This window comes from Tenrec ecaudatus, chromosome 1, assembly GCF_050624435.1.
Source record: "Tenrec ecaudatus isolate mTenEca1 chromosome 1, mTenEca1.hap1, whole genome shotgun sequence".
Taxonomy (NCBI): Eukaryota; Metazoa; Chordata; class Mammalia; order Afrosoricida; family Tenrecidae; genus Tenrec; species Tenrec ecaudatus.
In genome coordinates, this window is record NC_134530.1 from 19,740,264 (window position 1) to 19,763,525 (window position 23,262).

Below are 23,262 nucleotides of genomic sequence, written 5' to 3' on the forward strand. Positions count from 1 at the left end.
TTAAAAGGGAAATATCTAAGACTATGTGGTAGAGTGGGACTGTGCTCCTCAAGGTGAGCTGTTCGAAACCACCAGCTGCTCCACAAGAGAAACCTGGAGCTTTCTACTCCTGAAGCGAATTCCAGGTTAGAGAACTTACAGAGGTAATTTAACCCTGTCCAATAGAGTTGCTGAGCTGGTATTGATTCCATGGCAGTCAGTTTTTGTTTTGTTTTGTGAGATTTTTTTTTGGTGTTATCAAATACTCACTTCATACTCCACAAAGCATCCATTCTAAAGAAATCATGAACTAACTGTACATATTTGAATGTACATATTTCATTACGCTGATAATGACACAGTTTGCGGAGCCAAGATCAAAAGCCAATCTGTAGACAAATAGACAACAAATTACAGTAGAGTCATAAGGAAGAGACAATCCAGTCAGGGTGCAGTATAGCACGGATGAAACACACAACTTTCCTCTAGTTCTTAATGCTTCCCCACCACCACTATCATGACCCCAATTCAACTTACAAATCCAGCTAGGCCAGAGCATGTACACTAGTACAGATAAGAGCTCAATATACCGTGAATTCAGGACAGATAAACCCCTCAGGACCAATAATGAGAGTAGCGATACCAGGAGGGTAACGTAAGGTGGGGTAAAATAAGAGGAACAGATCACATGATCTGCATATAACCCACATGTGGGGGAACAGACAACAGAAAAGTAGCTGAAGGGAGATAGCTGTTGGTGTAAGACATTAAAAAATAGATTACAAATTATCAAGATTTCAGCAGGGAGGGAGGCCCGGAGAGGAGGGACATGGGCTGACACCAAGGGCTCAAGTAGAAATGTGTGTTTTGAAAATGATGATGTACAACATGTGTATAAATGTGCTAGGCATAATTGTGCATGTATGGATTGTGATAAAAGCTGTAAGAGCCACCAATAAAATGATTTTTTTAAAAACGGTGATAAGAGTGGTTGTATGGATTGTGTTAAGAGTTGTATGAGCCCCCAGTAAAATTATTTAAAAAAAATAATATGATGGGTCAGTGTAAAACTTGACCAAAAAACTACCAATTTATAAATTATCAAGGGTTCATGAGAGACAGGGAAGGGAAAAGTGAGGAGCTGATACCAAGGGCTCAAGTAAAAAGCATATATTTTTTAAATGATGAGGGCAACAATTGTACAAATGTGCTTGACATGATGGATAAATATGGATTGTGATAAAAGTTGTACGAGTCCTCAATAAGATGATTTTTAAAAATAAAAAAAAACTGCCCTGAAAAAATCTTAAGGAAGTTTGGATACAATCAACTTCTTCACTCTTTATATAAGGAAATGTGGCATTCTCCTAGTTAAAGTGCTAAGCTGCTACTCCAAATCGGAGATTCAAATCCACTATCTGCTCCCTTGTTGAAAACTGTGATAGTTTGCCTCTCTGTAAAGATTCCAGCTTCAGACATCCTATGAGGCAGCTATTCATCACTGTCTGTGTGCTGTGAGGTGGACCCCACGACAGTGGGTTTGAATCGAGTCTACATTTTTCATTGAAGGAATACGGGGTTGGTACTCAGAATTCCTGTATGACCAACTCACTTCCCCTGCTATCAATTGAGTCTGACTCATTGCACTGAACTGTGTGATACAGTTTACAAAGCTGCATTTTTTTTATAGAAATCATTTTATTGAGGGCCCGTACAACTCTTATCACAATCCATACAAACATACATTGTTTCAAGTACATCTGTACATTTGTTGCCATCATCATTCTCAAAATATATGCTTTCTACTTGAACCCTTGGTAGCAGCTCCTCACTTTTCCCCTCGCTCCCCTCAACCTCCTTTCCTAGGAGGCAAAGGGCATTGACAGAGATTTAAATAGAGACATTTGCATATGTAAATATATATCTATATGACTATCAGGAAATAGATCTATGTGCATATATTAATGGGTTTAGGATTAAGGTAGCCAATGGTAATTGCACCTGTACTCAGGTACTCCCTCAATACAAGAACACTTTGTTCTATTAAACTGGCATTCCATGATGCTTACCTTCCAAACATGATTGCTGAAGACAAAGCAGGTACATAATCAAATATGGTGAAGAAAGCAGATGGAGGCCATCTATGAAATGATATAGCATCTGGAGTCTTAAAGACATGAAGATAAATGAGCGCACATCCGGCTGAGAAGAAACAAAGCCCAAGTGGAAGAAGTACACCAGCCTGTGTGATCACAAGTTGTCAATAGGATCAAGTTTCAGGCACCAAAGAACGAAAAATCATATCATTGTGAATGAGGGGGAATGGGGAGGGGAGACCCAAAACCCATTTGTAGGGAAGTGACTATCCCCTTACAGATGGCTCATGGGAAGGAGATGAGCCAGTTAGGGTCCAGTATAACACCAATTAAACATATACCATCACTCTAGCTCCCTAATGCTTCCTCCCCCCACTATCATAATCCCAATTCTATCTTACACTGGTACACATAAGACCTGGAAGCACAGGGAATCCAGGACAGATAAACCCTTCAGGACCTACAAAGAGAGTAGTCATACCAGGAGGGTAAAGGGAATGTGGGGGAGAAAGGGAGAACTGATCACAATGGTTTACATATAAACCCCCTCTCTTGAGGACAGATAATAGAAAAGTGGATTAATGGCGACATCAGACAGTGTAAACATGCAAAAAAATTACGCTGTAATCTAAACGGGAGCATATTGTCTCATATTTCTCCCTCTGAGCAGTGAATAGGCTCGAAACTCTAACCTTTCAAGTACCCAAAACTTAACTCAACTGAGCTGCTTCCTGTGTGCAGAGAAAATATAGGGATCATGAAACTAACAGTTCCACATGTAATTATTTAAGATCATGATGAGATCGCAGGGAGAGACTCAAGGGCACACGTGAGGCCAATGCCTTGATGAAGATAATTTTGTGATCAAGCACAATTGGAGAGCACTGTGTTAGTTTGAAACAATAAAGTCCAATTTCCTGTGATATCATTGAAGCCAAGAAGGAATACGCATACCTTTGTTAAAAAAATGGAGGTCTAGAGAGGTCTTGAAAACAATGGTATTGAAGTATCTATTACAACAGAATTCCCTACTATCTGGCTGGCAGAAGATTAGTCCTGTATAGGTAGTCAATAACTTCAGTCTTCTTGATTGTACCATCTTTCTGATGATAGAAGAGATATGAACGTGCTTAGCAGGTGTGGTTTTCAGTGTGGTTCTGGAAGCCACTTTCAATGTTTAAACATTCCACTAGTGCTTTGAATAATTTCATAAAAACAGGTTTACAAATTTCATGCTCAATATATTCAACAGGACTTCAGTATAAACAAAATACCCAGGTGGGTGGAAAGTTTAAGACAGATGTAATCACAAGAAAAATGTTTTCCAAAATAAGAATCATAGTAATTCTATGCCTGTTTTTAATGGCTCAGGATAATAATGAGCACTGGTCCCGGTGATAATTGTATGCAATTCCTCTATGGCTAGTAATACAAAATCTATTTCTTATGTATAGCTGAAGTACCTTAAAAATTTCACATTGAAATGAAGATTTGATTAAAGTAAATACATTTTAAAGAAAATACTCTGGAAGTATTTTTGTATTATGTCTTCAATTGTTCATACTCTGTCTTAAATATTAAGGAGACTGAATTATGTAGATAAGCACATTTAGAATTGAGGAAAGCACAGTACAGATATTTATTATTTTTAATTTTGTTTCTGTTATATGGGATGTTCCTCAGCTGAAAAGTTTTCTTAGGGCTTGCTTTATGTCTTTATTTCTCAGACTGTAGATAAAAGGATTCAGCATGGGTGTGGCTACAGTGTACATCACTGAGGCTACTGCAGTGGCCCTGGAGTTTTCAACAGCAGCAGAACTAAGATAAACCCCTAAAGCTGTACCATAGAACAAGGAGACCACAGAGAGGTGAGACCCACAGGTGGAGAAGGCTTTATATTTGCCCTCAGCTGATGATATTTTCAAAATGGAGGACACAATCTTGATGTAAGAGAAAAGGATCCCACTGAATGGAATAACACCCAGAGCTGCACTTACTAAATACATGATTAAGTCATTGAGGAATGTGTCAGAACAAGCAAGATGGATGACCTGATTAAGTTCACAGAAAAAATGGGAGATTTCCAATTCTGTACAAAAAGACAGTGGCAAAACCAATAAACTATTTAATAGAGACTGCAGAAATGATAATACCAAGGAGGCCAGAAGCAGGAGGCCACAGAGTCTTGGGTTCATGATGACAGTATAGTGCAGTGGGTGACAGATGGCCACAAACCGGTCATAGGCCATCACTGTCAACAGGAAGTTGTCTAATCCCCCAAAAAGCATGAAAAAATACATCTGTGTGATACAGTGTTCATATGTAATTACTTTCTTCTTCATCTGGATATTCATCAGCATCTTTGGGACGGTGGTGGAGGTGAAACAGATGTCAGTAAAGGAGAGGTTGGAGAGGAAGAAGTACATGGGTGTGTGGAGGTGGGAGTCTGTGGTGATGGCCAGGATGATGAGCAGGTTCCCAGTGAAGGTGACCAGGTACATGGAGAGGAACAGTCCAAAGAGGAGGGGCTGCAGGTCTGCCTCTTCAGAAAGCCCCAGAAGGATGAATTCTGGAACCTGAGTTTGGTTTCCTACTTCCATGTGGCTGATGAAACTACTGGGTGAGAGACAAGAGCATTGCAAACTCTGCCATAAGCTCTTAACAACAGTTTAAGGATGTACTGTCATTTCAATTTAAAACAATCAATTAATTAATCCCTATTCTTATCTGTATATCTCTTGTTCTTGCATCTCATGTGCTCAATATTCTCTTTGATGCTCAAACTGTCTAGTTGTCCTTTCTTCTAATACCATCTTTTCCCTAAAACTTTATATTTCTCTAAAAATTCCTTAAGATTTTGATTGTTCATTTGACAAATGTGTTTCACCAAATATTTTATGCTAAGTCTTCTTGAAAGTTGTGGAAATATCAGTGAAAAAAATAAAAATTCTTACTCTTATTTGATGTGAACAGCATAAGATGCAAATATTGCGCTCTTCCTTCACACAGGTTGGAAGAGTATTGGAAATGCAAAGACAATTGATGCAAAGGACACATGGAACATGCAAACAGCAGTCATGTCTAGAACAGAACTCCCATCCAAGTACCAGTAATCAACTATGTATGTTCAAGTGGACATCACTTGCCAGGAACAGAATTCAGAGTGTTATGGAGGAAGGAAGAATGGAAACAGGAAACATAAGGCGTTAGAGGGATGATCTACCATACATCGGGGAATTGTAGTTGACGAGTTATTACAGAATGTGTATTATTTCTTGAATATTGGTTCAAGTTTGTAAATCATTTAATTCACAGAAAGACATAAGCAAGTTACAGAGTAAAAAGAAATGCTTCTTAGTATAATCACTTGTGATACAGAGGCTTACAGCAGAAACCTGAATGCAGTTAGGGTGCTAATCATGAGAAGAACACGTTGTACAGAGACAGCGCCTGTGCTCCCCCCGACACAGGACTATTCCTCACCCCTCTGACACCACGGTGGATGGTGTACCTGAGGGGCAACAAAGGAATCTGGACTGAAGTTGTGGTTAAAAGTGATGGGAATATGGGATCAGATTTTTGTGAGGTTATAGAAGACTCCATGACAAAGAACATAAACATCATTTATAATTTTTATATGCATTATTATAACACACCACATTATATCATATCCTAATGCATTTTACTGAGCTGCTATGTGGTACCAATGAGCAAGCACTTGACTACTAGTTAACGTTTGGCATTTACAATCAATATGGAGGAATCTAAAGGCAAGCCCGGTGATCTGCTTCCCAAAGGTCACAGCCTTGAAAATCCCAAAGCCCAGTTCTACTCTGCACATGTGGGTTCATTCAGAGTTGGGGTTGACTTGGTGACACGTGACAGCATCAATATTGTTATGCCATGCACTGTAGTGTTATTTGTATATACTAATATAATGTACATGAATAGTATATAATTCAGCGTTTCACAAAATTTGCTCTTCTCTCCATTTCTAGGCGGTATAATATTTCCCTTTTTGGACTGTAGGTGACAGGTTAAGGTATCTGCTCAAAGTGCATCTCATGTACTGGTAACTGCTCCTGCTCTCTCCACATTCATCTATGATGCTGTGTTATGGAGGCTGAGCCAATTCAAGAATAAAACAGCACTTAAAAAAAGTCTGTTTTGCTCTCCTGTGAGAACTGAATTGAGAGTCAGTAATCCAAAACCAGGTCTTTGGGTATTTAAAAAACCAGGAATCCCTTGGGCACAGATTTTATTTGTGGCCATTTTTAGCCATGTAATAGAAAGCCAGTCTACTGAGAGGAAAGAAGGAATGAAGTAGACAACAGGAGAAGAAAGGAGATTATTACAAAGTATGCAAGAATCAGGAAAAGTAAGGTTATATTACCAAGTTCTAAGCCCCACAATACCCAGAAAAGTAAAAATACTTGAATTACCAAAGTAGAAACATATTTACATGTGTGATCTAAGTGAATTCCTCCACTACATTATGGAGATAATAAAATATTAGTAATTAATTTAAATACTCTTATATATAAAAATGGACGAAACTTTTTAAAAAGGAACATTTCATTGCTTTTCCAAAATTCACTTCATTTAGGAGGCATTTTGATGTTAAATGCAGTGATTATTTAATATACATGTAAAATGAATCTATAAGCTTTACAAAAATAGCAACTCTATAAATTCTCTATAATCTCTTTCAGAAAACAAGAGCTGAGGGAATGTTTCCAAATTCATTCTGTGAAGTCAGCAGTACGCTAATATCAAATCCAGGAATCCTGGAGGGATAGTGAATTATCATTAAGCTTCAACAACAAGATCAGCAGTCTGAAATCACCAGCCACTGCATGGGAGAAAGATGAGGCTTTCTACTCCATGGACAGTAAAAGTCTTGGGACCTCATGGGGACAATTATACTCTGTCCTAAAGGGTCTCTATGAGTCAGAATAGATTCAAAGTCAGTGAGTAATATCAAAACCAGGTACAAATATCTAACAAAGGAAGACTACCATTAATATTATCCATGAAAATGAAATATTCGTCAACAAAATACTAAATAGTGGAATCCAACTGTGTATGACATGTATAATATACTACAACTAAGTGGTATTTATTCCAGCAATGAGAGAGTGGTACAAAATTTGAAAATCAGTTTATGTAATATCCTATATCAACTAGTTAAAAACCTAAATGTAGATAAAGTAAACATCTACTAAAGAAAAAGAAGTCATAAGTCAAATCACAATAAGCATTTGATAGCATTCAAAATTATTACTTACATTTTAATCCTCTCTGGAAAAGTTGAAAAAAAGTTTAAAAAATTGGTTTGATAGAGTACATCTATGAAACTTACCACTAGGGTCATGTTTAATGGTGACAATTTAGATTTTCCCCCCCTTGGATTCATAACAGGGCAAGGATAGCCCCTCTTAACCCTCTTATTTAAATGCAAGTCCTAAAAAACACAAAAACACAAACTTAAAAAATACAAACCACACAGACTGGGAAGGTAGAAATAAAGCTGTCTTTGTTCACAGAATACAACTCTGTCGAAGTAGAACACCCAAACAAACAGCCACAAACAGAAAAATACTAAAACTGATAAGGAGAGAAAAATGGTAGCTTAAAAAATAAAGATAAACCCTCAAGTACATTTCCACGAAACAATAATGACAAGCGATCTATCAAAATGAAATTGGGAGGCCATGGCAATAAAAGATCAAAATGCAAACAAAATCAATGGTCTAAAACTGCATAATACCAATGAGTGAAATGAAAGGACCAAATCCACAGATCCCCTCTGTTCATGAATTGGAAAGGTCACTAATACTGTGAATTGTAAGATCTTTCCAACTAGATTTATATGTTTAATACACTTTCAATCAAGATCTAAACCAGTGTATAGCTATTGAAAAACTGACAGATGAAGTTCATATTTAACCCTTGTGTTCTTCTTCCAATAAACCAAGAAAACAAAATTTAAACTCCATAATTCGAATCTTCCCATGAGACTAAACATCAAACAAATACCAAGTGAGAGACATTTTACAAACTAGTTAACCAACACATGACAATACTTGCATGGCCATCAAACAAGAAAAAATATCAAGGTACCTGTCACAGCCACAGGAGTCCAAGAAGTCCGACAAATTAATGCAGAATTCTGGATAGAGATAATAATAGGCATCTAAGTGAAAGCTTTATGGGAAATATCTTTACTACATTTGTAATTTTTCTATTAAATAAAACAAACAAACCTATTATCTCTAGAGTTTCAACCATGCTGGGTTGCATGTCACCAAGAACATAAGAAAATACATCACTAAGAGTCAAGAGAGTTACCAAGAGACAAAATACAACAGAGATAAATCCCAATATGAATAAAAATAGAAAACAATTAAAATATTAACAACCAGAATGTGCACCTAGTAGAGAGCTCTAATGACAAGATTTTAACCATTGAAGACAAATTATTATTTTAATCTACTGTGGTTATTTCTTCAATACTCTGTTGAATAACCAGGTTATTCCTGTATCTTAATTATGGTCAGAAAAATAACTAGAAAAACATTTCCTGCCGGGGATGGCAGGGCATCAAATGGGGGCAGGGATAAAATAAGAGGGAGCTGATATCAAGAAGCACAAGAAGGTAAAATCTGTTTTGCAGCTGATAATATACAGCATTGTTTGATGTGATTGAACTATAGAATGGCATGATGTCTGCATTGGGTCTTAACACGTTTATTTAAAAAAAATACATCACAATAAATTAGTATTAATAAAACTGCTGAAAGAGTAAAGTCAAGTACAAATTTTAAAATGAATCCAATGCAAATACCTTGAAGACAACAAGCTATAAATTGACCCAGAGTTTACTACCTGCCTTAGACTAGAAAAATCAAAGCTATACATCACATATTCTGCATCTCTTAAACCCAAATTCTGATGCCAATTTTATAGAAGAGATAAAAATAAATAACTTTTTAAAAAAATAAGTAAATTGAAATGCCAAGCTGAGTTGTATTACTTAGTGGATTTGGGAATGCATTATACTTACAAACATCACAGATTCATCTCCCACTTCTACTGTGCTTTTTCCACTCTTCATCTCTCTACAGGTTTCCTAGGAGCAGTAGTCTGCTCTGCACATGGACAGAGCAACGTCTCCAAGGCAAGTCTGACTGCAGACGGACTGTGCTGCCAATTCTGCCTTACCTCTCCTCTAATTTTAGTATTGTCCATCCTTAGGAAACATATAAAGTTGTGTGTTACATGGCTGCTGCCTACCTGTCCACCCTCATGCTTTACTTTCTATTCCTTGCTTTCCTTGTTCATCAGGTATTAATGATTATAAGCAATACTGAGTGCATACCTTATGGTTTTAATAATCCCAACGTTACTCCCCTCCTGCCTCCTCCTTCAAAGCTCAGTGTGACCATCATCTCTCTGTGAAACTTTCCCTAAATGTCCCCAGGAAGGGCAACAACAATATGATCCATTTCAGTAGGATTGCAGAGCCGGAATAAGCACGCACTTACCGTCTGTTACCTTATGGAGAATGTCAGATACTTGCAATAAGGAAAAGTGTCTAATTGTTTCTTTGTGTCTAGGCTAAAATTTAATGCTAAATAAGAGTTCTGTGAGTGACTATGTGAACAAATAGTTGAATGAGGTTAACAGACACGTTAATGCAGTGAAGCAAGTAAGGCTGCTGAGAGAAGGAGGTGGCAGGAATGAGAGCCAGCACCAGGGAAGACAGATCAGAGAAAAAAGACATTGTCATGTAACCAGAACCAGTCTCTGGGGTCAGAGACTCTAACTTATCAGGACATTATCCATTAAACTTTCTTTTATTTGTTATACCTGTTGATACGCCTACAGATACTACCAATAAGAAAAGGCCATCACACATTACCAATCTCCAGGCATCTGCGATGATGTTGTAGTTCATCCAGAGAATACTTCACCAGTGCTGCTTCTCCCATGTGCCACTGCTAAAGTCAGAGGTTGTGCCCCCAGGTAAAACATGGAGATGGACCCACTCATGAGGTTTCTGGAAGATACAATTATGTTTTCTTATCACATAGATGAATCAAGTAGATCTTGGTCAGTGTAGAGCAAGTATTTACAGTCCTTTGACTCTAGTGGATGAAATCCCTTGTGCCTCATTAATGAAGTATTCTTTTGTCTTACATTCCCTGGAATTTTGTTTCGCTGGAACTAAGAGAACAAAATTCAAACGTGTGCCAGTTTGACCCCTGGGAGACAATGAGGAGCTCAGTGTACAGCTTTATCCCACTGGACAACTTCTTCCCAGAAGGCGGTCATCTCTATTGTGGTGTGTCTCCAGCATGCAGGGTAATTTTTAATGATCACTCTGAGATGCATTTCCTTCTCCAAAGACCTAAAGATCACAGCTGTACATCGTTTACCAAGATACCAGGATTTTATGATCACATAGAGTCCCACCAGCCTCACTACTGTATTTTTACCATGTCTTCTATTGACAGTAGACTCTGAGTGAATGGAATGCCATCACTGTAGGTAGGGATGTAAGAAGGGAACTAAGATGATAGGATATTCTCAGTGAGTGTCTACTTATCTACAGGTCAAAATAAATAAAAAGCCCAAATGTCACAATATCCATAAGATGGTTCATACATAATATTGACATTATATTTCATAATATAATATGATACCTAATATAGCACAATAACAATACAAATACTATATCAATATATTCAGCATTTTATGTTATTATTTATGAGACTGATTTGCTAATTAAAATCAATGACACCTGTGATATGCTAAGTGTTATCTGAAAGGGAATCTGTTCATTTGGTTGCTTTCTGTTCTGTGAATGGAAAGTACAAAGTAAAATAGGGATAACAGGAGTGTGAGGGGATGATGGAGGGGAATCAGGTGGAACAGATCACAATTTGTCAACATGTAACCTCTTCGTGAGGGAGGGGAGGAACGACATAAAAGAGGTTGAATAGAGATACAGTTGGGGAAAGGCATGGGGAATATAACCCATGAATATATTGATATAGTAATTGTTTTAAAATAAATTATGAAGGGTTCAGGAGAGAAGGAGGGTGAGAGAATGAGAAAATGAGGAGCTGATAGCAAGGGCTCAAGTTGAAAGACAATGTTTTGAAAATGTTAATGGCAACATATATACAAATGTGCTTGATACAATGATGGATGTATGGATTGCGATAAGAGCTGTAAGAACCGACAATAAAACAGTTAAAAATAAAGAGGAAAGAAAGCACAAAGAGGTTTGCATGTGTATTGCAGAAGGATCCACTCTAGTTGAAGACATGAGGAGAGAAGAAGGGAAATCTTTCTAAGGAGGAGCCCCTTAAGGCAATAGATGGAGGACGGGGAGTGGAAGAAGTGTTGCAGGGAAGAGGCTCCTCTGGCCTGAGTGGTATCTGCTTTAGGGAGTTTTTGTACTTTTTACAGTTGAACTACACACCACACTGTTCTGGTTTGGCCTATTCACGTCAATGAAAGTCATACCCTCCTGATAAGTCCACAGGATGATAAATAGTGGATGGGAACCACCACAGAGCCTGAATAAAAGGTCTAATATTACAGGATGCTCAGTATTTATACAGAAATATCCAGTGCATCAAATACTGTGTTTCTTTCTATTCCATGATTTTTTTTATTTTTTATGATTTTATAGATTCGTGATTATTAGGGTGCTTCAAAAAGTCCGTGGAACATTTGAATTAATAGTTAATCAAACTTTGACCCCCATTTTTCCAACACTCACCTATAGCTTTCACATATTGCTGGTGGGGAAAGGGTGCAAGTATTGTAAAGAACAGATCCTTGGTTCTTCCAAATGCTACTCCTAGGTGCAGCAAGTGACCAGCAATTTGACTGGTAGGTACTATAGGTATTTAAACAAACAGTGGTATATGAATGCTTACAAAAACAGTATTCACAAGTACTAACTGGTAGAAACAAACCAAATGTTCATCAACAGATAAACACGAAGTGGCCTGGACATACACTATATGCCTGTTCAGTCATTGAAAAACCATGAAGCAGCATTACATCATACAGAATGGGTGATTCTTGATAATTTATGCCTAGTGGGTAAGAAATCACTATCCAACTCACTGCTGAGGAGTCAATTCTTACTCAGTGACCCTGGAGGGTAGACCAGAATTCCACAAATGTTCCGCAGGCTGTAATCTTTACTAATAAAAATGTCAATTATTTCTCTCATAGAGTACCTGGTGACTTGAGACCTCAAGCCCACTGAAATTTAGGTTGGTAATGTGTTAATCAGGTTTTGTGTCAACGTGGTTGCATCAGGATCCTTAGTAGTATAGCAATTGGTGTTTGCCCCTGATGTGACCTAACATCTACAACTCCATGATGGTATTTCCTGTGAATAGTAAAGCAGATGTAAGAGGATATAGGGAGGAGACAGCGTCATCACGCAGATCATAGCTCTGCTGTAATTGAAAGAGTTTCCTCAGGGGTGTGACCTACCCTTATATAAGCAGACTTTGTAGGTAGACTTGCCACTTACTCCTTTTTGGATCTGGATCCTACATCTGTCTCATTGACTCTGGTGTTTTGGCCTTGAGCCAATGGCCTGCCATTTTGCCTCCCAATCCGGGAGCTATTATTGGCCTACTATAATTAATGCAAACCTTGGATTTTTTACTCAGCAGGCAGAAGCCTGACCTGCTGAACTTGAATTTTCCTGCCCCTATGTATACCAGCCTGTGGTCATTCTGCTGGTGGTCTTCTTGCTTCCTGGTTTGCCAACAATGGCAGTTACTGGGTCATGTTACGAATCCAGTTTAACATCTGTCCCATGGATTTGAGCCAGATTGTGCTTACTAATTTCTCCACCTATCTATATATAGAGATACAGAGCTATAGATAGGAAAAAATAGTATATATAAAGGGAATTTCTTGGGAAAGTGTGATATAGATACATAGATACATAGATAGGTGGATAAATAGATAGCTATAGGTATCAAGATATCATGGGTCTTGTTTCTACTGAGAATGCATTCTAGCACCCAGATGAGTGTTTAACCTCAGTGTCAGCAGAGTCCTCTTATCTGTAAATAAGATCAGGGAACCATGCCTAACACACTACTTTATGATAACTTGTTAATTTCTTCATGCATGACATTGCTGATGTTATCCTACAGCTTACCAGATCTCTGTCATTAGTGTTCACTATGTCAAAACTGTTCTTGAGATGTTCTCTAAATCATGTGGTATATACAAGTTCGAGATTGCATTTTGAATTTTGTGGGCTTGTTTAAATTTTCTTCAGCTTCCTTATGAACTTACATATGAGCAATTGGTGATCTATTCCACGGTCAGCCCAGGACTTCATTTAGGATGACAGCATTGACCTTCTCCATCATCTGGCCTGGAGGATAGTGTCGATTTGATTCCTGTGTATTACATTTGACTAGGTTGATGTGTACCACTGCAATGAATAAACAATCAGTCTATCAAAACCCTTGCATGCTTTCTAACTTCACCTCTATCACAAAGACCATATAATATAACTTTTTTATCTTCCTCTTTGTTTTCAACTTTTGCATTCCACATACCCAAAATTATCATGAATCTTGATTTCATGATTAATCAATTTCAGACCAAAGAAATTAGTAGAGCTCTTCATTTTCTCCATCAGTAGTTACAGTGGTTGGTATGTAAATTTGGATATTATTTGCATTCATTGGAGTTCCTTCCAGGCATATAGACATTAGGAAAGATGCAACACTGTAGTTCAAGATAGTGGAAATGTTCTTCTATACATTTATTCATAGAATGGATGTAACATCATCCCTCTGGAATCTGTAGTCCTAGCAAACCACCAAAATATGACAAAATGCCAGGAATATGGTGGAAGAGACTGAGAGTGGTCTGATGTAATTGAAAGACAATTTCTTCATGTTGTAACTTAATTTCTATATAAGTGGACCTGATGGTGAACCTTGATCCTTCTTTCAGGGCCAGCATCACACATCTGGTTCATCAGCCTCTGGTTCTTTGGACCCAAGGCAATAGTTTGCCATATTGCCTGCTGATCCTGGGTGCCATCAGTGGCCTGCTCTATGACATGTCATCTGACTTACTGACTGTGAGCTCACTCACCTCTTCAACCACAACCTGATATGCTCACTTTATATTCATCTCATGTACTTTGGACATGTTAGCAGGAAAGACCAGTTCCTGGAAAAAGACATCATACTTGGTAAAGTAGAGGGACAATGACAAAAGGATTGGCAGAGTTGTTGCAAAAATGGGCTGATTGCAGTGGATAAGTTACATCACAATGTGTGTGAATCATAGTATTTAGACAGGTCCATAATCTTCACAGTTAGAAGTCAGTAAGTTAGAGTAAAGCAGAAATGCTTCTTTGCATAATAACTTCTGATAAGGAGTCTTCTTGCAGGGAATCTGAGGGCAGATAAGATGATCGTCATGAGAAAAAACATTTGAGGAAGAGATACAGACAGTGCAAAGTCCCCAAGACAGGAGTATGCCTCATACCATCTGACAGCAACAAAGGTGAAAGTTTTAAGTAAAGCGCTAAAAGGAAGCTGGATTGAGGTGGTTTAAAGTGAACACAGGAGACCATAGTATTGTGAAGTTGCAGGAGACTTGATGGTATGGGATCTTATACTTGGTTTACTACTTTTGTATATAATATTATATCACACCACACCACAAAACATCACAACAATCATATGGTTTTATACTGAGCCTCAAATTGGTGTAAATGGGTAATCTGCAAATCTGTATAAAAATGATAATGATATGCATCTAAGTGTGAGGTTTGTGGGACAAATCTTTACTGTACTTGTAATTTTTCTATAACAACAACAAGAAGAATAATTATTCAAACACCAAAGTTCAGTAAAATAACATTTTAACTTAGTTCATGGGAAACAACAAGCTGTGAGCTTCATCCAGAGCTCACTACCTGCCTTCGATAAGGAAACCCACAGCTTTAACCATCATATCCTTCATCTCCTAAACCCAAATTCTGATGCCCATTTTAAAGGAGAGTTAAAACCTTAAATAATTAAATTAAAATATCAAGTTGTCTGACGTACTCCATGAGTTATTGGATGCATTAAAATTCAAAACTTCACACATTCATCACCTACTTCTAATCTGCTTTTTCCACTCTTCATCTCTCTAGGGTTTTCACAAGAGCAATAGTGTGTTCTTCACTTTCATCAAGGCAATGTCTCCACAGGGCAAGTCTGAGGGTAGACATCCACTGATATAAACTCTACATTGACCCTCCACTAATTTCAGAATTGCCCTTCCTGCAGAAAAACTATGAGAATCTCTGTTATCCAACTGTTGCCTACCTGGTCACCCTCAGGCTTCACTCTCCATTCCTTGCTTTCATTTTTCATCAATTATAAGGTAACAGTCATCACAATACCCAAGTCAAACAAACAAACAAACATTACTGAGAACGAAGGGACTTGGAGCAGAGACCCAAAACCCATCTGTAGACAATGGGACATCCCCTCACAGAAGGGCTGCAAGGAATGGATGTGTCAACCAGGGTGCAGTATAGCACCAATGAAACACTCAATGTTCCTATGACTCCATGAAGCTTCCTCTCCCCCTGTATCATGACCCCAATCCTGCCTTTCACTGAGGGCTAGTGCACACAGGTACATATAAGACCTCAGGACACACAGAAGCCAGATCAGATAAATTCCTTGAAAACAGACATGGGAGTAAGGATACCAAGAGAGTACGGAGAAGGTGGGGATATGAGGAGGGATGACACTGCAAAGGGAGGGAGATAGAGATGGTGTAAGATATAAACATACTAATTTATCAAGGCATCACAAGAATCTGAGGGGTGAGGAAAGGTAAAAAGAGGAGCTGATATCAAGGGCTCAAGTTACTGAGATAATGAGAATAGAGATACCAAGAGATTAAGGGGAAGGTGGGGAGAGAAAGGGGGAACGTCTTCACAATGATCTACATTTAACCTCTCCCTAGGGAGATGGATAACAGAAAGGTGAGTGAAGGGAGACATTGGTCAGTGTAATACATGGGGCGGGGGCACTAACCAAGTATCAAGGGTTCATGAAGGAGGAGTTGGAGGAAGGAGGAGGTGATATCAAAGGCTCAAGTAGAAAGAAAATGTTTCAAAAATTATGATGGCCACATATGTACAGATGAGCCTGACAAAATCGATGGATGGATGGATTCTGATAAGATCTGTAAGCACCCTAATAAAATGATTTGAAGATTTTTAAAAGTCTTTTAAAAAGTAAGTTATTATGCAGAAATTAAGATTATGGAGAAAATTTTCCTGCCACCATCTTCTCTTCAGTTGAGATGGGTGGTGACATGAACATGTGATACTTTGTGAATAACATCATAGGCCAGCATTTAGAACAAGTGAGGAAAGCATTCCTGGGGAGTCAGCATTTTCCAGGATGGTTAACTGAAAATCCAGTATAAGTGAAAAAGTCCAATTGATTTTAATGGAATAGTATTTTAAAAAGTATTGATGAAACAACCATTTGTCAAATTTGGCTGTCATATTAAGAGAGCATGTTCAGTTACAAGAAATAACAGTAAATTCCTTTTCTCCTTTACATAAAAATACATTCTGAAATAGTAGTGAAGTATGGGTGCTTGTTGAGTGGTCTGGGAGTCTTGGAGTGTACCATGAAGACTTATAGATTTAACACAAATATGTATTTAAGTGTATTTACCATTGTTACACATGTATCTATAAATATTCAATATACTTTTTAAAATTCCAACCACCCAGTCCTCCTCTAATCTCTCACTATTGACCTCTCTCATCTATAGTCTCTGTGGAACACGTCACAAGTAACACTGGAACATTGTTTTCATTGCTGCATTTCCCATACTTTCACTCCGTAAATGAATCCGGGTGATTACTATCATAAACACACCAAGCACGCGCTCCGTTTAATTTTAATTACTAGAATGGGGGGTTATCTGATGGACAAAGACTTTCCTTCTTTGATGAAACATATAGGGACATGAAAGGAGTTAAATTTTTGAAAGGTCTTAGACATAAGCAAACACCTTGAGTAAGGGAGTACCTGAGCCTGGGGGATCAGAACCATCGTCTTGGACTCACCTAGGTCAGCTGGCATAGCATAGTTACCAATGACAATGTTCTCTGTTCCAATTTGGTACTAAGCGGGCCTATCATGTGCAATATTTGTCTCTTTTCATCCGGAGAAAATAAAAGTAATGAAAACTGAAAAACACAAGGAAACAGACCAGTGGACAAAGGGACCATGAAAATATTAGTCTCCATTCTCTTGAGAGTAGGATGGTTTCCTGATACCAATGCCAACTACTCTGAAAATGCCCACCCTAGAAGGTATTTACATAAATTATACATTCTGTAAATTACTACAGAAGTGGGAGAATAATGTGGAACAGAACTCAAATTATAAGGCTTATTGGTTGTATAGAGACTGGTGATACCACCAAGATTATAGCCCTTAGCGACCCATAAGACCTGGAAATAAAGTCGCTCTATATTAGAATAACTAACAATTTAAGATCTTAAAATAAGAAGGGCTCACAGAGAAGGAGGAATGGAAATGGGAACACAGGAGGAAATGACAGAAGTGATGGCAGGGACATTAAAAGGCTACAAATGCATCAGTGGAAATGAGCTTTGTAAATTTTTAAAAATCAGTTGATGATCCAAGCTGCAAGACTTGATGTTATCACAGGGAGTGGTTTTCACAATGTTTTAAATGGTTTATTTTATGTTATATATTTCACCACAGTATTATTTGTCCTTAAAAGAGGATTATCTAAGAATGTCTGGCGGAGTTGAACTGTTCTCCTCAAGGTGGACCCTTCGAAAGCACCAGCTGCTCCACAGGAGAAAGCTGGGACTTTCTACTCCTGTAGAGAATTCCAGGGTTGAGAAGTTGTGGATGCAATTTAATCCTGTCCTATAGAACTGCTGAGCTGGTACTGACTCCATGGTAGCGAGGATTTTTTAAAAATCAAATCCTTCCTCCTCCCCAAAGCATCCAATATAAAGAAATCATGAACTAATTATATATATATAAGAATGTAAACATGAAAATGAGGGGGAACATGGAGTTGAGAACCAAGGCCAATCTGTAGACACTGGTCAATGGCTTACAGAAGAGTCACAATGAATTGATGATCCAGTCATGGTGTAGTATAGCACCGATGAAACATACAACTTTCCTCTAGTTCTTTAATGCTTCCCTCCAACCCACTATCATGAACCCAATTCAACCTTACATATCAGACTAGACCACAGCATGTACACTGGTACAGATAAGAGCTCAAAGCATAGGGAATGCAGGAGAGATAAAACCCTCAGGACCAATAATGAAAATAGTGATTCCAGGAAGGTAAGGTTAAGATGCGGGAAAATAGGAGGAACCGATCTCAATGGGTCTACAAAAAAAAACCAAAAAAAAAAACCCATGCATGAGAATGAACAACAGAAAAGAGGGTGAAGGGAGACAGTGTTTGGTGTAAGACATATCAAAAAGGTTATAAATTAACAAGATTTCAGAATGGAGGGAGGAGGGGGGAAATGAGCTGATAGCAAGGGCTCATGAAGAAAGATACGGTTTGAAAGCTATGACAGCAACATATTTTCAAATGTGCTTGACACAAAGGATGCATGTATGCATTGTGATAAAAGCTGTAAGAGCTCCCACTATAATGATTTTTTAAACATGAAAAAATCTTAAGGAAGTTTGTATACAATCAACTTATTCACTCACAATAAAAGTAACTTTGGCATTCTCCTGATTAAAGTGCTAGGCTGGTAACTAAAAGTAGTTTCAAATCTACTACCTGCTACCTGGTTTAATAATGTTACAACCTCCCTCTCTGTAATGATGCAAAGCTTCAGACATGCTCTGGGGAAGTTACTCATCACTGTCTGTGTATTGTGAGGTGGACACTATGGCAGTGGGTTTTGAATTGAGTCTACAATTTCCACTGGAGGAATAGTAAGGATGACACTCAGCATTCCCATATGACCAACTCACTACCCAGCTATCAAGTGAGTCGGACTCATGGGATTGAACTCCATGATGGAGTTTACAAAGCTGTAATTTTTTATATATACATCATTTCATTGGGAGCCCATACAACTCTTATCACAATCCATACATCCATCCATGTGTCAAGCACATTTGTACATTTGTTGCCATCATCATTCTCAAAACATTTTCTTTCTACTTGAGCCTTTGGTATGAGCTGCTCATTTTTATCTTCTCTCCCCCACCCTCCCTGCATAGTAGAAAAGAAGCATTTATAGATGTCTAAATACAGGCATGTACATATGTAAATATATTTATACATGACCATCAGGAAATAGACCAATATGCATATATTTATCGGTTTAGTGTTAAGTTATCAGATGGACATTGGGCCTCTACTCAAGTACTCTTCTCAATGCAAGAACACTTTGTTCTATTCACTTGGCATTCCAGATGCACACCTTCCTGACATGATCGCTAAAGGCAAAGCAGGTGCATAAGCAAATGTAGTGAGGAAACCTGGTGGTGCCCAGCTGTAAAAAATATATAACATGTGGAATCTTAAAGGCATGAAGACAAACAAGTGACCATCTAGCTGAGAAGCAACAAAGTCCACATGGAAGAAGCACACCAGCCTGTGTGATCATGAAGTGTCCATGGGATCAGGCATCATGCATCAAAGAATGAAAAATCATATGATTGTGAATGAGGGGGAGTGTGTAGTGGAGACCCAGAGGTCATCAGTAGACAACAGGACATCACGTTTCATAGAGGTCATGGGGAGGAGACGAGTTAGTCGGGGTACAGTATAGCACTGATGAAACATACAACTTTCCTCTAGTGTTTTAATGCTTCCTCCCGCCACTATCATGTTTCATAATTCTACCTTACACTGGTACACATAAGAGCTGGAAACGTGGGGAATCCAGGACAGATTAACCCTTCATGACCAATAATGAGAGCAGAGATACCAGGAGGGTAATGGAAAGGTGGGTGAGAAAGAGGGAATCAATCACAATGATCTACATGTACCACCTCCCTGGGGTATGGAGAACAGAAAAGTACATGATCAGAGACATCAGACAGTATAAGACATGGGGGAAAAAAACAAAGTTGTAATCTTAATGGGAGCGTATTGTCTCCCTCTGAGCAGTGTCATCTTTCTCCCTCTGAGCAGGGACTAGGTTTAAAATGCCATCCTTTCAAGCAGCCCAAAACTTAACAGTGCTGCTTCCTGTGTGCTGAGAAAATATAGGGCACGGTATTTTCCAGGACCATGAAAACCAAGAGTTTCACAGGTAATTATTTGACATGCTGATCAGATTGCAGGGAGAGACTCAAGGACAAGAGTGAGGCAGATGTTTTGTTGAACATAATTTTGTGGTCAAGCATAATTGGAGAACACTGGGTCCTTTTGAAACAATTAAGATAAATTTCCAGTAGTATCATTGAAGCCAAAAAGGGATACGCGTACCTTTGCTAAACAAATTGAGGTCTAGAGAGGTCTTGAAACTAACAATCAAACAAAAATTCCTACTATCTGGATGGCAGATTAGTTATGTGCAGGAAGTCAATAACTTTAGTCTTCTTGACTCTACCTCATTTTGATGATAGTAGAGGTATGAACATGCTTAGCTGGTCTGATTTCTAGTGTGGTTCTGGAAGATATTTCCAATACTTGAACATACCACCAGTGCCTTAAATAATTTAATAAGAACAAGTTTACAAAATTAATGATAACATATTCAACAGGACTTCAGTGTAAAGAAAGTAACCCAGGAGTGTTGAAGGTCTCATGCCAGATGTAATCACAAGTAAAACATTTCCACAAATAGAAATCATAGAATTTCTGTGTCGGTTTTTAATGGTTCAGGATGATAATGAGCACTGGCCCTTTGGGATAACTGCATGCTATTCCTCCATGACTAGTGATGAAAATCTATTTCCTGATGAAAGCTGAAGTCACCCTGAAAGAATTAGCCTTAGAAGGGAAGATTTCATTAAAATAAATACTAGTAGTAATGTCATATTATGTCTTCAATTCTTCATTTCTTAAATATTAAGGACATGGAGTTATGAACATCAATATATTTAGAACTGAAGACACTGTAATACAGAGTTTTATTATTTTGAATTTTGTTTTTCAAACATGGTTCTCTAATCTTAAAGATGAATTTCTGTTATATAGGACGTTCCTCAGCTGAAAAGTTTTCGTAGGGCTTGCTTTATGTCTTTATTTCTCAGACTGTAGATAAAAGGATTCAGCATGGGTGTGGCTACAGTGTACATCACTGAGGCTATTGCAGTGGCCCTGGAGCTTTCAATAGCAGCAGAACTAAGATAAACTCCTAAAGCTGTGCCATAGAATAAGGAGACAACAGAGAGGTGAGACCCACAAGTGGAAAAGGCTTTATATTTGCCCCCAGCTGATGCAATTTTCAAAATGGAGGACACAATCTTCATGTAAGAGAAAAGAATCCCAGAGAGTGGAATAACACCCAGAAGTCCACTTGCTAAATACATGACTAAGACATTGAGGAAGGTGTCAGAGCATGCAAGTTGGATTACTTGATTAAGTTCACAGAAAAAATGGGAGATTTCCAATTCTGTACAAAAAGACAGTCGTAAAACCAATAAACCATTTAATAGAGAGTCCAGGAGCGACAATACCCAGGAGGTCAGAAGCAGGAAGCCACAGAATCTTGGGTTCATGATGACCGTGTAGTGCAGTGGGTGACAGATGGCCACAAACCGGTCATAGGCCATCACTGTCAAGAGGAAGTTATCTAAAGCCAAAAAAAGCATGATAAAATACATCTGAGTGATGCAGTCTTCATATGTAATTACTGTACTCTGTATCTGGATGTTCGTCAGCATCTTTGGGACAGTGGTGGAGGTGAAACAGATGTCAGCAAAGGAGAGGTTGGAGAGGAAGAAGTACATGGGTGTGTGGAGGTGGGGGTCTGTGGCGATGGCCAGGATGATGAGCAGGTTCCCAGTGCAGGTGACCAGGTACATAGAGAGGAACAGTCCAAAGAGGAGGGGCTGCAGCTCTGCCTCCTCAGAAAGCCCCAGAAGGATGAATTCTGGAATCTGAGTGTGGTTTCCTGGTTCCATGTAGCTGATAAAACTCCTTGGAAAGAGAAAAGAACATTGCAAACTATGCCATAAGTTGTTGAAAACAGTTTAAGGCATAAACTGTCATTTCTATTTTATGCTTTTAAACCCTATTCATATCTATATTTTCATGTTCTTGAATCTCATGTGCTCAATACTGTCTTTACAGCTGAAACTGTCTAGTTGTCCTTTTTTCTAATACTATCTTTCCCCTAAAACATTTTTTTCTCTACAAATTCTTTAGCCATTGACTGTTCATTCAACTGATGTGTTTGACCAAATATTTTCTGCCAAGTGTTCTTGAAAATTGTTGGAACCTCAGTGAAAAAATAAAATTCTTACCCTTATTTGATGTGAACAGTAGAAGATGTTACTACTGTGCTCTTCCCTTACAGAGGGAGGAAGAATGACTGAGATGCAGAGACAATTGATTCAATGGACTCATGGAGCATACAAAACATCTCTCATGTCTGGAATAGAACCCATCTCCATGAACCAGGAATGAAATATGTAAGTTCAACAGTACAGCATTTTCCCATGAACAAAATTCAGAGGGTTAGGAAGGAAGGAGGAAATGGAAGCTGGAAACACAATGAGGCAGCAGGATTAGCTGTGGTACATTGGGAAATTGCAGTGCATGAATTAAACGTCAATGTGTGTGATTTCTTGAATGCTGGTCAGGTCTGTAACCAGGTAATTTATAGTAAGACATAAGCAAATGACAGATAACGAGAAATGCATCTTAGTATAATCTCTTGTGATAAAGAGGCTTACAGCAGAAACCTGAATGCAGTTAGGATGCTAGTCACTAGAAGAACACGTTGTACAGAGACAGTGCCTGTGCTCCCCCAACAGAGGACTATTCCTCACCCCTCTGACACCACGGTGGATGGAGTAACTGAGGAGCAACAAAGGAATCTGGACTGAAATTATAATTTTAAAAATTATGTAAATATGAGATCAGATTGTTGTGAGATTGTAGA

General features: G+C 38.4%; 2 protein-coding genes across 2 annotated transcripts; both read right to left on the reverse strand.

The window, feature by feature from the left end:
* Positions 1–3,754: 3,754 nt before the first annotated feature.
* Positions 3,755–4,678, reverse strand: LOC142432142 (olfactory receptor 7A10-like). Its single transcript, XM_075537255.1, has one exon. The coding sequence runs from the start codon at positions 4,673–4,675 to the stop codon at positions 3,755–3,757; it is 921 nt and encodes a 306-aa protein (XP_075393370.1). The 5' UTR covers positions 4,676–4,678.
* Positions 4,679–21,358: 16,680 nt separating this feature from the next.
* On the reverse strand, positions 21,359–22,327 carry LOC142432152 (olfactory receptor-like protein OLF4). The gene has a single exon (XM_075537264.1). It carries the CDS (start codon positions 22,277–22,279, stop codon positions 21,359–21,361), a length of 921 nt encoding a protein of 306 aa, XP_075393379.1. The 5' UTR covers positions 22,280–22,327.
* Between the last annotated feature and the right edge of the window lie 935 nt (positions 22,328–23,262).